This window comes from Haemaphysalis longicornis, unplaced genomic scaffold (genome assembly GCF_048455015.1).
Source record: "Haemaphysalis longicornis isolate Haplotype H1 unplaced genomic scaffold, Haemaphysalis longicornis Haplotype H1 scaffold_2, whole genome shotgun sequence".
In the NCBI taxonomy this organism is placed as follows: Eukaryota; Metazoa; Arthropoda; class Arachnida; order Ixodida; family Ixodidae; genus Haemaphysalis; species Haemaphysalis longicornis.
The window spans coordinates 131,536,079-131,551,380 of record NW_027526295.1 but is presented as its reverse complement, the minus strand read 5'-3'; the positions used below and the strand labels follow the sequence as shown (position 1 = coordinate 131,551,380).

Below are 15,302 nucleotides of genomic sequence, written 5' to 3'. Positions count from 1 at the left end.
ATTATTGTCGTATTACTTGCGTTACGCTCTTTTACAAGTTTTTTAATAGTTTTAAGTGGTAACAACTGAAAGAAAAAGAAATTTTGCGGTACTTGAAGATGAGTATGCTGCATGTAATCAAATTGTTCACACGCCGCGTTGCAAGATTTCCATGAAGTAAATTTGGGATGTATTTTAAGTAGTGCTTTACTGCGAATACGCAACTATTAACCGGTAAACCATTCTTGGCCCTGATTGGCCACCTGGTTCAACGAACGCCACGAGTGCCACGCGCGGCGGGAACGTGCCAATGGTACTTTACCTCAGCGCCAGTGGTGGTAACTTCAAAACGAACGCCGGCCTACCGTTGTCGGTTGTAGCGGCGTATCGTTGCACCCGCCGCTGCTGGCACTGAAGATTATCTGGATTGTCGTTTTGCTGGGCGTACTGCCTCGGAGTTATCGAAAGGTGTGCGTGTGCCGCTGACCACGCCATTCTGATCGTAAGTCCCGCCGTTAAATATTTAGCGCCACCCGACCCACTGCCGATGAACGACGTTGCACAGCCGCCATGTTATAATTCTCGGGTGTTCCTGACGAGGCACCCAACCCCTTCGAGAAATCGAAGACCTTTTGCGAGCGGTTATCGCCCGGTCAATTCGTTTTGACCGCGGTATTTTTCTGTCGTCTCTGCGAACCAACGGACCGCAAATAAACGCGGCAATCGACGGTTCCTGGCTGGCACGTAACACACCAGGCCCAAAATCGAATTTAACCCTGGGCTCTAACGTGTGACCAGCTGCTGATTCTCGCGACTAGGTCGTAACCGCGGCACGATATTTAAGTAGCTGAGCTGTGAACTCGCAGAGACAACCGTTCTGTACTTGTTTTTTTTCTGCAGCCCTCTGCACCAGGCACGATGGCGACAAAAACATCCAGACAGCTTCAGCTGCTAGCAGAGAATGCTCGGAAACAGGTGAGTATGTGACTGCACATTTTCCGCCTGTAGATGCCGTACGTCCATCGGGTGTAGAACGTTGAGCCGTGAGCGATTTTTGGGCATCGCTGTTTGCATGCTGAGAATGGCGCGCGATTGTTCTGCCGGCCAGACGAATGCGTTGGCGTCCCCGTGCTGTTTTATGGAAGGAATTATGCGTAATTTAAGCTTAATCGTTGCTCTTGTGCATATTACTTTCTCCTGTTCGCTCAACGCGGACAACACCTGAGCGTAATTGCGTAGCCATGATGTGCCGAATCTCATTTTTATGTTCGCACGAAACGTTGCATCGTAGTGGCGCAAAGGGTTTCACCTCGCACGTTCTGTTGCTGTCCCGAGTTGTGTTCGCATTTTCCAAACGTCAAAACAGCTCACCTCTTCGGAATGCAAATTAAAATTGGTTGCCGTCGAGAATCCAATCGAGAACCCATAATGGAGCATCAATTGCCCCAGGTGGTTGCCGATGCAGGTCGCGGCGGAGCAAAATATTTCGCACACGTGCGCAAGGGTCCCCAGGTATATGCATACCGTCTCGTCGTTGGACGAGCAACGAAAAATTCCACCACAGTGATCAGTAGCTGGCAGTCTAGTGTATTAAACGCACCCGATCGAGTGCGAGTAGGCTCGGAACACGATAGAGCCGCCGGCTCTGGTGAATGGAGCCTAGCGAGAATTGTGACCTCACAAGTCCAGTCTTTTTGGACACTTGACCTGTTGGTCGGACCTGTTCACTGTTGTAGATGGATGGTCAGTTTCGCGCATTCTTGGTGGCGACATCGCTGCCGGTGCAATCGTTACTTGCGTTGGTTTTAGGTTATCTCTCCTCTTTGATCCGGAGAGTTCTCAACAGTCACTGGGGGGCGTTCTGTCCGTTCTTGAGCTGTTAGACGCGAGGCCATCAGGTATGCTTGCACTTTTCAATAGCGCCAAATGCCGAATGTTGGGCTGAATGATGGCTGTTGGTGTTTCAATGACATATGAGCGTGGTCATTCATTTTGACGGGCTCAGTACCTTCACTGCATGCGACATATCCTCCACCCACATATTGCCCTTCAGAGGGTGGGCGAAGTTGATGGGAAGCAGGATGTCTGTTGAAGTCTTGGCTGTGTTTGCATTGCATTGCTTTGTCCCTGGCTCTGACTTTGTCGTGTGAAGGCCACTCCGACTGCAGGGTGCCTGACATTTTCGGCACTGACATCTGCAGGCGTCGTTCCATTAGGAGCTGCGATGGGCTGTATCCGCTCACTTCCGCCGTGTTGCATTATAGTGAAGGCGCCATGTGTGGATTCTTGGCATTTGTTAGAAGATCCTTCGGGGTCCTCACCATGTGTTCTGCCTCACCGTTTGATTGTAGGTAGCCCAGGTTGCTTGTCATGTGATGAAATCCATAGCTCTATGCGAAGTCTGTGAACAAGTGATGGAAACTGCAGCCCATTTTCGGGCATAAACACATCAGGTATTTCATTTTGGTCGAATGTGCTCTTGAGAGCTATGCCGACAAGCTGATTACGCCCGGAAAGTAGTAATCCACCGTGATTACGTTGCGAGTTCCGTCAAGTTCCAGCAAGTCGGCGCCTACACGCTGCTGTGGTTGATTTGAAGTCAGTGTTGCAATGAGGGGCTCCAAACCCTGATCTCTAGTCTGAGCACATTTCTCGCACGATGTTACAAGCTGCTCGATTTCACTACTTATTGTGGGCCACCAAACTGCATCTCTTGCCCTGGTGGCCTTTGTGGATTTGCTGATGGACCTCATGGCACATCTGGCATGGAATAATGATGCGGCGATCTTCGAGCAAAAAGCCGTTGCACACTGTGATGTTGCCTCTCTCCTTCCAGTATTCCCTCAATTGAACTGGAAACTTTGAGACATTCTGTGGCCATCCTTTCTCGCAAAAGGGGAGTAGCTAAGAACAGATGCAATCTTTGGTGCTTGCGTAATGCTTCCATACGAGAGGACAGGAGGTTAGTAGCTGCTGGCATGACTTCATCAAAGAATTACTCAACTGAGTCTGTCTGCCATCGAATAGGATCCCGTGAAAGTATGTCCACCGTGGAAGTAACCTTGCCTGGGACGTAGAGAACAGTGAACTGATAGTGCGCGAGCTGGTTTCGCAAGCGCTGTGTTCTAGATGGATTCATGTCGAGTTCTACCAATCCCAGGAGCGTGACTAACGCGCGATGATCGTGTTTCGACTTGAAACGCGATGCCCTTTAGAAACTAGTCGAACCACTCCACAGCCCATGTTATAGCCAAAGCTTCCTTTTCCGTTTGACTGTAGCGGCTTTCAGTGTCTCGAGGCATAAGCAACCGCCCACCAATCTCCCAATGGTTTATCTTGAAGCAATATGGGTCCGAGACCGTAATAACTTGCATCGGCTGACACAACTGTGGCGTTCAAAGGGTCATATTTAACCATGCAGAGCTCGGAACTGAGCAAGTTTTTGAGCTTGTCGAAAGCAGCTTGCTGGCATTATTCGCAGCAATGCTCTGGTCAGTGCAGTGATGCCGGGAAGATGAGGAATGAAGCGGCCTATATGGTTCGCCGTACCAGTAGCCTTCAGATACTGCTGACATCCAATGGTGTTGTTAAATTGTCCAAGGCCTTGACCTTTTCTCGATCGCTACTGATGACTTGTGCTCTGACCCAGTGACAAAGACTCCAAGAAACTTGAGTTTGCCATTTTCGGCACTTGTCCCTGTTCATTTATATCTACAGTCACTGACGTTCTGTTTATTCGGACGCCGAAAATTTGGACACCTTCGTGGCACAGCCACTTGTCCCATTGAAGTACATGTATATCCACAACCGATAGTTCAGACACCGCTCAGCACACCGTTCAATTTTTCGGACTTCAGCTTCGATGCTGTCACGGGGCCTGTGTCGCCACCTGGTGGAGGCATGGCACAACAGAAGGGAGTTGTCGGACTGCCTGAACCGTAAAGATCGAAGAAGCCTGTACGTGTTTGCGCATTTTGGCTGTTGTCACGGTCAGTCATTTTCTGTGCTTTGTGTCTGTTGCTTAGCGTGCTAACACTGATCTTCTGAAATGGCTCCGACACCACGGCCACCTACACCATCAGGAGCTCTCCGGAATTAGAAAAAACGAGGCAACAACCAGACATGGTGGGGAAAAAAAAGGCTGCCATAATCCGTCAAGTTGGAAGCGGCCGACCACAATGCGAAGGTGCTCGCGAATCTTTGGTTTCAAAGCAAACTGTTTCCGAACCTCCTGCTTTTGGAACAGCTACCATACTGAAACACCATGGTACGGGACGATCCACTCTTTGGATAACTCCTTGGGGTTCAAGCTTGATGAGCTTCTCTCGAACTTGTTTGAGAAGTGGAATTGGCACTCTTCACTGCAGACTGAGTGAGAACAGTTTTGTACCTGGTTGAAGATGTATCACGAAATTGTCTTGCAACTCACCTAAGCCATTGAAGATACGGTTTTTCAGAGTAACAGTAGACTCTGTTACACTGTCTATGAACTGTATAACTCTGAGAGCCTGTATCGCTGAGAATACAGGGGGTGGGGCCTCGCAAAGGCACAACTGGCTCTGTTCACGCTGTAGACCTGCCTTTACAGCTTAGTTTCACTTGGGATGTCCCAAGAACTGCGAGTGAAGTTTCCTTGGCCTGTAAGCTCATCTTCTTGCTCTTGCAGCCGTTTCGATATGCTGGGAAATGAGTCTGGTACCGTGAAGTTAGCATTGCAATTGTTGATGGCCACCCTTACAAACTTGGCTCGGCTGATGGCTGCTACGGAGTGAAGTGAGAGAGCACCCATGTTGTAATTGCCTTTCTTTTCGCAGACTGCTTCGATGTGTCCGATCCTCTTACACCCTTTGCTTTTGGCTTGCCTAGCCGCGCAATCTTCTCGAGGACGAACGAGTTGGTCGACCGCAGTATCTGCAGCTTGTGGTAGTATCGCTTGTGTTGGACTTGGTGACACACTTGCCAGATCTCCCTGAGAATCCAAGCCATTTCGTGGCTTCTTGCTTCTTGGAAGCGCTTTTGAACGTTGGCCTCTGCAACAACGTGAGCAGGATTCGGCTCTTCTTGAAACACTGCTGCTCAGGCTTTTACCGCATCCTCGTTAATGCGAGCCTGTAGTCTTGCTTCTTTGGGGGGTAAGCGTTTGTGTTTGGCACAGTTTGTCCACAAGGTTAGTCACGGGGACTAATGATCAATCTTTCGAATGAGTTGTACTTTTTGATGAGCGTACGCAGCTCAGTGTAGAACTTGTCTACGGTCTCGCCTTCTCCCCGTGTTCAACGGTGGAAGTGCAGCTTTTCGTAGACCTCTCTGACTTGGGGGATAAAGCAATCGGCGAACTTCTTTTTGACAGATTCTGCCAGTGTCGAGAATGCGGCGGGCGTCTTGGAAGCCCATGGCGCAAAGAAGCGTTCGGACCTGTACTTTGTTTGGTTCTTGGTAGAGCAAGATTCATTGTAGTAGTCGTCGAATTGGAACACCCATTCTTTCGAAGAGCTGTGGGTCGCGAAATCAAACTTTGGTGGTGGTTGAAGCTTTGCACCGCTAAACTGGACAAAGGGCTGGGTGTCTTTGTTTTTCCATGACGAGTTTTGCAGGCTACGCACCTTTGACTGTTTGCTAGCAAGGGTTGATCGATGTGCAACCTGCATATCCCACTTCTGACTATGTGTCGTCGTTGGATAAGCAACAAAGACAAAAGCGACCACACACCGATCGGTAGCTGTGATTCAAGTGTTTATCTAAATAACCCCCCTCCCTACCTGATCAAGCATACTCAGGTGCACTGAAGTGCGCATCCACTACACATACCTCTACGATAATCTGGCACACTTCATTCCTCGAGTGGACCTTGACCCCTGTTGTGGGCCTTGTTTAGGTCCACAACATGCGCAGTAGTCTTGTGGGATCTTTCTGTTACTGTTGCAGCAACTGCAGCATATCCTCTGCCAAAGCATTTGTGGCCGACTTTTCTACTCTGCTCCGAACTGCCTAAAAGCCATCGGGGGTTGATTTTCTAGTTGGAACACCGTGTGAGCACCTTGTGAAAATGTTCGAGGTGAAGAGGCTATGTGACTGGAGTGAGACAAGCAACATTTTCTCTGATAACTTTTTTTGAGAGCGATGGGGACAGGCAATCTGAAGCTACTGTGGCTCCAGGCAGCGTGTGATGGTAGCTTGGGTAGTTTTAAGTGCCGGCATCTGTGTCGAGATAATTGTGTACTGTGTACTCTGTGTACTGAAATAATTGGTTATATTGCAATACCCTGCCAGACATAACGATTTTCGCCATTATTGCTGGAAATAATCTGACTTGTTTTTACCGTGAAAATCGTATGTGAACTCAAACGAGGTGCTTTTTTTTTTTTTTTTTTTTTTTTTTTGTCTGCAGTTGCGTTTTGTTTTGCCATCCTGTTTTATTCTTAGAGCGGCTGATGTTATCCCTGCTTCAAGGGTTTTCCGCTGTCTTAATAATTCATTGAAATGATGCCATCACGATCCAGGACTTTCACACATTTATTCGTTACAAGAACTTGGGTTGGTCCACAGTGGCAGAAAGGCCTCTGGATTGCAAGCCCTGCGATTAGAGCCGAGACCAAGCTAACATTGTCGGAATTGAGCCCTTTTAACTCTTTCGCTACCGCCAGAAAATTGACTAATTTTAGGGGTCCAAGAAAACATTTTTTTTTCCTGCTAAAAAATTGGTTAGGCACTAATTGCAGGAACACAAAATGCAGATTATTTAACGGCCTTTCCAATAACACCAATTTTTTAAAGGTTTTTATATATCGTAGTTGTAAAAAAAAATATCAATCAAAATTTTTGTCAAGTTGTCGAAAAAAATGATAAAAAAGGAGTTGTGCTTATCAAACCACCAGTAGTAGAAAAAAATTAAAATATACATTTTGTAGGGAAACATTTCAAGAACACGCCCTAGAAAAAATGTCGACTTGCGCGGAACAGTTTGTCAGATATAAAAAAAAAAATGTTAGCATGCACGGTGCTTGTGTCATGCGGTGAAGCCCAACCTCCAATTCAAAATGTGCAATTTCGGGTGGTTTCCTGGAATAAACCTGGCGGTTTGTCATTATCAGAGGCACCAATTTGCTCCCACATAACGTAAAATCATCATGTCAATGGTTGACTTTTCATTTACAGCGAGCACAATATTTGGGACTAGCACGTGATGCGGAAAAAGCTTGCATGAAGTTGAAAACGGAACGCCGTGGCTGATGCTTGTTGTTGTTCACGGTCAGTTATCTCTCAAAACATAAAGCTGAGCTTTATTATCATCCTCTTACTCACAATTGTAGCCTTGCTCGCAAAAATGAGGTACGATGAGCTAGAATCGTGCCCTGCGATCTTTGGCCGAGTAGCAGTTGCGCGATGAAAAAGATCAGCACAACCAGCCTCCTCTATTGCAGCGCCACCTAACATTTTTCCAATGAAACAGTACAAAAACTTATCGGAGACTCCATCCGAATAGACAGTTCAACTAAGCAGCAACATTAGACAGCCGGATATAGCCTCGCATGGAAACGAAACTGGAAGTCGAACAGCTGGCAGTGTAACCCCGGTTTGAAGCGCTGTCCTCGGCAGAACAGATATCTGGCGACTGGGTGTGATTTTTGACTTGCAACTGAAGTTCTTATCGCAGAAATCGGGTTAGGGTGGGGGAAATCAGGAGCGCCGTGCTTTGTTCGAGGATCAGTCGCGGACGCTCCAGGCGCCATGGCAGGTAGCCTTGAAGTTGGGTAACTGCGTAGTAGCGCTAAATATGAATTTCGCGATGCAGAAACGAAACCGAAACTGTTGTAAACTGTTTGCGAATGGTCCTGGGGTAAGTAGAACTACCACAGTACTTAGAACAACGGGCGCAAAGGCAATAAAACTGCCTAAAATCATAAAGTAGCTTTGCAACCAGGCACTGCTTGACATTTTCAGCCGATTTCTGGGATTATTACTGTCAGAGCGCGAACCTGATGATTGAAAATCGTTTGCTAGTTCCCCATTCACGGCCTGATAGCAAAAAACAAGCGCTGGTGCAGAGTAATTACGAGTTGCACGCATTCTTCGTTGGTAGCAGTGACGCGCGATGACCACGCCCCTTTCCCACACCCAGGTGATTCAAAAGCGTGTCAAAAATCCTGTTTCCGTTGCAAAAATGAAAACAAAACTGATTTTGAAAGACCATTTTCTGATCTAACTCCGAACAGCTTTACTTGTTCAAGAAACGCCTGGAACGCTATGAAAAGGCGCTCCCAAAAGTATCGATCAAATTGATCGATTTTGATAGGCGCGGTAGCGAAAGAGTTAAAGAGATTTGATTGATTGTAGGGTTTTAACGCGCCGACGCAACGCAGGCGATGAGGCGCACCGTAGTGGAGGGCTCCGGATTAATTTTGACCACCTGGGGATCTTTAACGTGCGCCGAAATCTCATACACACGGGCGTTTTTGCTTTTCGCCTCCATCAGAAAAGCGGCCGCCGCGGCCGGGAATCGAACCCGCGACCTCGTGCCCCCTTTTAAAGAGGCATTGTTGAAGTGAAATTGCATGCCTTTATGGCTAGGCAATCTTTCTTGTGCCCTATTGCTGCATATGTGGGTTCCCAGTTCCGTTCGTTCTTTTTTTTTTTTTAGGATAAACAGCGCAAAACGATGAAACAAAAGAGGGAGAGCAAATGCTGAGACAGCGGTGAACAAAACTAATACCCCTGTCACACGGCAGATCTAATGACATTTAGAGCAAATGTCATTCACTCCAAACGACATTAATTCGGCGCTACACGAGAATACCGAATGACATTTGAAGCGAATGACTTTGAGCGGCTAACTGAGGTCCCGGACATCAGTTACACCTCAGTTGGCGGCCGAATGAGTAGCCTCGACAGCAGTAGCGCGTCCCTAGACAGGAAAATTCAGTAACAAACCAAAAAACACTGTTTCTAAAAACTGTCAGTAAACTTATATTTTCGTCTTTGTATTGTTGTTCTAATAAAGACCAGCAAGTAGTAACAGAAAAGAAAATCTCCTCCCCAGTGCGTGCGCTAGCCGAATCCGGATTTTTTGCAGACTTTGTCTCGGCTTGCGATGTCTACTAATGTCACTTAAATCGGTGGTTTTCTTGTTTTTATTTAAAAAATAATCCTTTGTAACGTTTTTTTCTAAAATATTACGTGTGAAAACATTCTAGATGCGCTTGAAATGTAATTTTTGCGGTTTTGCGAGCTTGCTAATCGTCACCGCTATCACAATCAAATGACATTTGTTTCGCCGTGAAGACCCGCACGGCCGAGCCGAATGTCATTAACAGCTAATGTCATTCACTTTGAATGGCATTAGGTTTGCTGTGTGACAGGGGTATAACAGACATAGCGCTATGTCTGTGTCCCTTTTTTTTTTTTTTTTTCGTGTTTTTCACTGTTTATTATTCTTCTGAATAATGTACCAACTCACTTTTTTTTCCCTTCTCTGAACTCTATAGCCTACATTATGGAATGCGTTTGTGGGTATCTTCTCTACCCAGCATTGAGTGGCGGCAGCTTGGCAGGGGGCTTCAAGTAAGTGGGATGTGGCGGCGTGTTTGCAGATGGCCGCAGCAGTGGCGCCCTCTCAGAAGCGTGCAGCGGACTCTCCGGGAAAGAACGCTGCCTCGCGGAAGCGTGCCGTCCTAGGCGACATCACCAACCCTAACAACCCGGCTGCGGTGGCTGCGGCCGCTGTCAAGGCGGGCATCAAGGCGCCTGCGCCGCCGCCGAAGAAGGCTGTGCTCCGGGCGCGGGGCGGGGCAGCCACTGCCTCCACCAGCAAGGCTGCTGCCGCGGGGGCCAAGCCGGTGGCCACCACTGAGCAGCCACAGGACAAGTGAGCATCAGTAGAACACTCTGTTGGGCCACTTGGTGCGCGCTTGTTTTAAAAATTAGAGCGCGAAAAACTTATCGCTTCCTGCTCTTCTCTGCAGGGCTTCATCCTGGTTTATATGTCGTATTTTACGCTCTAATTTTTATGAAAAGCAAGCATCTCTTTTGCCAAGCAACCTGCAGAATCTTCTTCTCTTTGTCTAAAACAGCTGGGAGTAGCTAGTGCTGCTTTTGGCATCAAGCTTAGTTGTGCCAAATGTATAAACTGATTAATGTAAGAGTTTGGGTGAGTTGGTGCTCCATTGAATTAAGGCTTACAGTGCGAACAATTAGACGAAGGATGAAAGAGAGAGGCTACACGGACAAGTGCTGTCCGTGTAGTCCAAACTGTTTGGACCTGGGGCAAACAGTGAATTTGGAGCCCCATTTACAGGCCAAAATTGCACAATCTAGATTAAGTTAGAATGGTGTCAAGCATATCGGAGTGTTTTCGTTGCGTTCGTGTTCATAGTGCCGTTGTGAATGTTGTGCAGCAAAGTCGTTGTGGGTGCTGAGGGAGAATTGCACTGATCGCCTTGTTCCCTCACCTAGCCCCAGCGGAGCAACAAGTCAGGTTATGCAATTAGTTGTTGTGGCAACCTGTGGTGCGGTATAAGGCAGGTGAGAGAGGCAGCGTGCATACTGCTGCGCAAATGGGTGGTTACAATCCATCTTATTCGTTGCCTCCGAATTTAAACAGGGGACAAGCTTTCTACTGGAAACTGGCACTGACAGCACTGTAGCAAACTGTACCGAGCAACTGTCGGAATGGCACGTCTGTGCAAGCTACAGGCACTAGAACGGGTCTTGCTAGAGTAAAAGTGAGCCGGTGGTAATGCATCATGGTCCTGCTGTTGGATAATGAAGTGTTGAGGAATATCGCCGAAGGTAAAAATTTGTAGCATCTTATTGTAACTGCAATGCCCGAACACCATGTTGCAGTGGTCTCTGGTGACACTAAACACCATGGCATGTTTCCACCTGAGTTGCACAATAGCTATATTCTACTCAAAATGCTGGTAAGCTTGAAAAATCTGTGCTATAGCGCCGTAAAGCTATTCAAAAGGGATGCCTGAAAACCGAGCCAGGTTACCATCTTCATCGCAAGTTTCACTGTTGCAAGCATACGCTTTTTTTCTACATCTCTGTAAAGCCAACTGTGTAGATTGCAGCAAACACGGAAAGTTCTGTGAGGATTAAAAAGCGGGTTCCTTTATGTCCTTCAGTGTTGTTAGTTTTCGATGTGGTTTGCTATGGGGGTGCTTGAGCTAGGGTGCAGTGATTCACGATTCCTGCCACCTGTTTAGATCAATTTCTGTGTGCCTGTGTGAGAGAAAGAGAGCGGGGTTAAGGCCAATCCACATGACTAAAAATGTCCACGGATGGATTGTTCACATGATGCGCGGTTTGGCCTGGCACGGAGCGCGTCCACACAGCTGCAGACCACGTACAGGCCGACCTGCTGAACTCTCGGTCATAAAGACCAAAAAGAGGTGTTGTTTGGCCATGTTAATGTGCTAAAACGCGCTACCCTGCACGGAACGTTCTGGCCCTACAAAAACCCACCTACCACATGCCGGGCACACTCGCGCTGCTGCCAGTATCGTACGCCTGACAGGCATCGCGATGTGCAAGCGACATGGCAAACCGCACTGCAAATACAGCCCTTCACCGCTCGCCAGAAAGGGGATCCTTGCCAAAAGAATCCCGGACCATCTCCACTAACGTGAAACCTGGTGAGAGATGAAGCATGGTATGAGTGTATTCTTGGCGCCTTGGCGTTTATGTCAATGGAGATGAAACCGTTGGGGCGTACAGGTATACACTTTTGCTGTAAAAGTCTCTTGTCTTTGAAGCACGAAGCTCTCTAGCACGAGGCATTGGAAAATGAGTGTCTTGGTGTTTTTTAGTACACGTTACGAAGTGCTCCAGCGTGAGGCGTAAACAAGTGCGTTCTAGTGCGAGGCGTGAATGAGTTTCCAGGTGTTTTAGTACCGTGACTACACGAGACGAACGACATTTACGATGACGACAACAGGAGACTCCAACAGCCCCAGCCCATTAGGAGATTCGCCTCTAAAACAATACTCCACAGGCCTGAAAAAAAAATGTAATGATGGCTACCATTGTACTAGTAAGCCATGTGAGCTGCTAGTAGAAGCGTGGACTAAGTATGTGTTGCATTGCTGATCCTAAGCCTACACTGCTGGGGAGGTGGCAGTTCCATTTGAGAGCTTGCTGCGGAGGTGCGTCGCTCATCTCTACCGGCGCATGCAGACTAAAATCTGCCCATGGGACGGGCATTGCCAGATCCTGCAGCTTGATATCATGGTCCACCGCTGAAACGGGACAGAGAAAAGCTTGTGCAAATTGTTGGACTGCGAGGGCTGCAGGGACTATCACAATATGCATGGACTGTAGATCCAAAAGAGTGATTTGGTCCATCGTGTGGACCAGTCATCGACTTTAACTGACCTTGCACATGCCCTTCGGTGCATGCAGCACGAGGGAAGCATGTGTGGTGCAAGGAGGATGCCACCGTGCACACTACACATTGGGGTCGTGCATTGTGCCTAAAGTGATGGGCCTTCGATTCTATTCTGCCTCCATTCCTGCAATGGGTGTGGTAAACTGAGCTCACAGGCTTCCCACCGTGAAACCAGAAAAGTTTACTTTGTAAGTGCTGTGCGCACTGTTTTGTCGGTAAACCAGTGGAGTCAAGGGGCAAGGAGTGCATGTTTCGTGCTAGGCTGCCGCAAGCAGTGGCTGCCATTTGAGGAGCTTGCTTCCTCGTGCACCACCAGTGTAGTGTGGATTACCAGCAGATCTGTGAGGCTTATTCCTTCGCATTGTAAGGTTAAAGCCGTCCTTTCCACAAGCCAGCTCAATTTGAAGGCGTTGAACTTCGGCAGAAAGTCTTGGGCAGAATGGCTGAGGCACTGTAAGAAGACTGACGTGTGCTGTCAGTTAAAATGCCGCATGATTGTGTTCGCACACAGTGGGATCGGCATTACCGGTTGTGTAGTTTGTCACCATGTCGGCAACGTGTAGCGCTAGTCAAGTCGTGCCGTTTTAGTCCAAAGCATCCTGTGCTTACTGCAGTGGAACCCCGATAATACAACTTTCAAGGAACCGCGAGAAAGCGTCGGATGACCGGGGTGTCGTACGACCGGGGTGTGGGTAAATGCAGGCTTTGTAGACAGTCTCACGTGACAGGTGAGCTAAGAACTTATTTAAACTACTATATTTAGCGCATTCTGGCGGGATTTACGAACCTTTGACTGAAACCCCAAGTTTAAAAAAAAAAAAAAAAAACTCCTATGTTGGGCTATTTATAGCCCATCAGCCGCACATCTTGCGCAGGTGAGATAAGGCCTACGTGGTCGAGCGAATTGTGAGGAGAAAAAGCAAGTGTGAAACTGCCAAGGCTGAGCAAAACGAACGATAGTACAAGGTGGAGAGGAACAAAAAAAAAACGGCATTCCTGTACAGGGTGGAGACACCCTTTGAACGGTCCTGTGCCATCGCTATTGGGCCAAAGTGCTCAACACATAGTTGTTTTCGTTTCCTACAAGGTGCAGCAATGTGAAATAGATAAGAATATTCACGCAAGTAAACCGTGTTGCAAAGATTGTAGCGCGTTCTTGCTACCGTGACTTACTGCGGAGGCCAGCGAGTGATCCAAAATGGCTGTGCCAATGTATGGGAGGTTTGGCAGGATCGCGGTGATCTGCCGCGAGTCTGGGGGTGCTCCACTGTAATTCTGGTTTCAAAGGCCTGGATTTCTGGCCTCCTATTACAAGTGCACTCAAACATCATAACAAGCACCATGCATGCACTGCAACTAGTCCTCTAGGTTCTATGGCTAACCCACCACGGCAACTGTGTAGAGAGGGCGCTTTTAGACTGTCACGGTCCTTCACTTCATATAAGAACAACTTGTAAAGGTGGAGTTGTTGCAATTCTTCCCTTTTGCAGTGGTTTGTCCAACTGTGCTGACTTACTGCGATACTGACATTACTGGTCATACAGTGCGTCGCCACAGCACAGTACTGCACATCCAACCTGGTTGTGCCAATTTCTTTACGGCCCAATACCTTGCAGAGAGTGACATCCAGTCTCAAGTTATTCCAGGATGACACAAACCGCTGTTTTGTCACGCAGAGCCAAAAGTGCTGACAAGGCCCCACAAACGTCAGCAGTGACACTCGCAGGCTGCAGTAAACAGCAGCAGCAGCCCAACCCTTCCCTGCCTGCTGGGGTTGTAGACTTTGATTATGAGTCGCAAGACGACCCCTTTGCGGAGTCCACATATGCAGCCGACATCTTCAACTACTACAAGGAACGCGAGGTGAGTGCAGGCAAGCAGGCACCAAGGGCCTGGGTCCTCGCAGCTCGCGAGTGTGAGTATTACTGCTACACTAGTGTTGCACTGCGGCAGCTTGGTACTGCATAGTGACCTGTTGCTTTTAATTTGTGTTCTGTTTAAATGCGAAAGCACCAAGTTACCCTCTGTGCTAAAGCCGGTGTTGTCATTGGCCAGTACAGAAAAGATGCTTGCAGTGTGTGTGTGTGTGTGTGTGTGTGTGTGTAAATGTGTGTAGTGGCTCCTACAGCATTTACGCCAGAAACACCTGCAAAATGTTCTTGTATTCTCACATGTAAGTGCTCATTCACAAAGCCGTTTTTCATCACGTCATTGTCTTCCGTCATAGGCGACTGTTTCTCAGGCGATTTCTCGCCGAAGGCGGTGTGACTGCAACGGGAAGCAGGGCCGTTTCTGTTCCGTCAACGTGACGGCACCACGCCCTGCGATAAACCAGCCAATCGGAAAACAAATTTTTACGGCTAAATTTAGTGAAAAGTGAGCACACGACTTGCAAAATAAAGTTCTAAGCCATTATTTTCGCATTACGGCAGTCAAGTCGCCTTGTATCGTATATATCACATTTTCTTTACTTTTCAGATCAAGCACGCTCAATTCTAGGTAAACTGATCACTAGGCAAACGACCCTGTTACGCCTCCGTTGCAGGTTTTTTTTTTTTTTTTTTTTTTTTTTTTTTTTTTTTTTTTTTGACGTGACGGTGTCGTGATGGAGAAGGTGACGGCTGTGTGAATGAGGCCGAAGTGGGCTTGAGATTCCCAGAACTTTTTGTTGTGGGTCTTCCCCCCCTTTCTCTCTCTCTCTCCTGTGTTTGTTGTTAATACTGCTAGCTACCAGCGTCAGCATTGCAGCAGAATTTTTATAAAGCTGTCATGAGAGTTGCTGCGAAACATGCCTGCCCATGACCAACTTCATGATATAACGTGCCCCCGTTTCCTTATTTCAACAGCAAAGCTGTTCAGCAAATCGTTTTTGTCGGCTACTAGCAAAAAAAATGCCGAGCGCTTGTGCACGTGTGCTTTGAGCACACATTCGTCAAGC

General features: G+C 47.8%; 1 protein-coding gene across 2 annotated transcripts in view; it reads left to right on the top strand.

The window, feature by feature from the left end:
• The first annotated feature begins 283 nt into the window (after positions 1–283).
• Cycb3 (cyclin B3) overlaps positions 284–15,302 on the top strand; it is a 33,444-nt gene continuing 18,425 nt past the window's right edge. Inside the window, exons 1-4 of one of the 2 annotated variants that reach the window (XM_077698289.1) lie at positions 284–481; positions 880–954; positions 9,567–9,841; positions 14,041–14,227. In XM_077698289.1, coding sequence (XP_077554415.1) covers positions 898–954; positions 9,567–9,841; positions 14,041–14,227 — 519 coding nt within the window. In that variant the 5' untranslated portion in view covers positions 284–481; positions 880–897. Of the gene's footprint in view, positions 482–565; positions 652–879; positions 955–9,566; positions 9,842–14,040; positions 14,228–15,302 lie in introns of those variants that run through there. The other variant, XM_077698291.1, reaches the window with a different exon arrangement.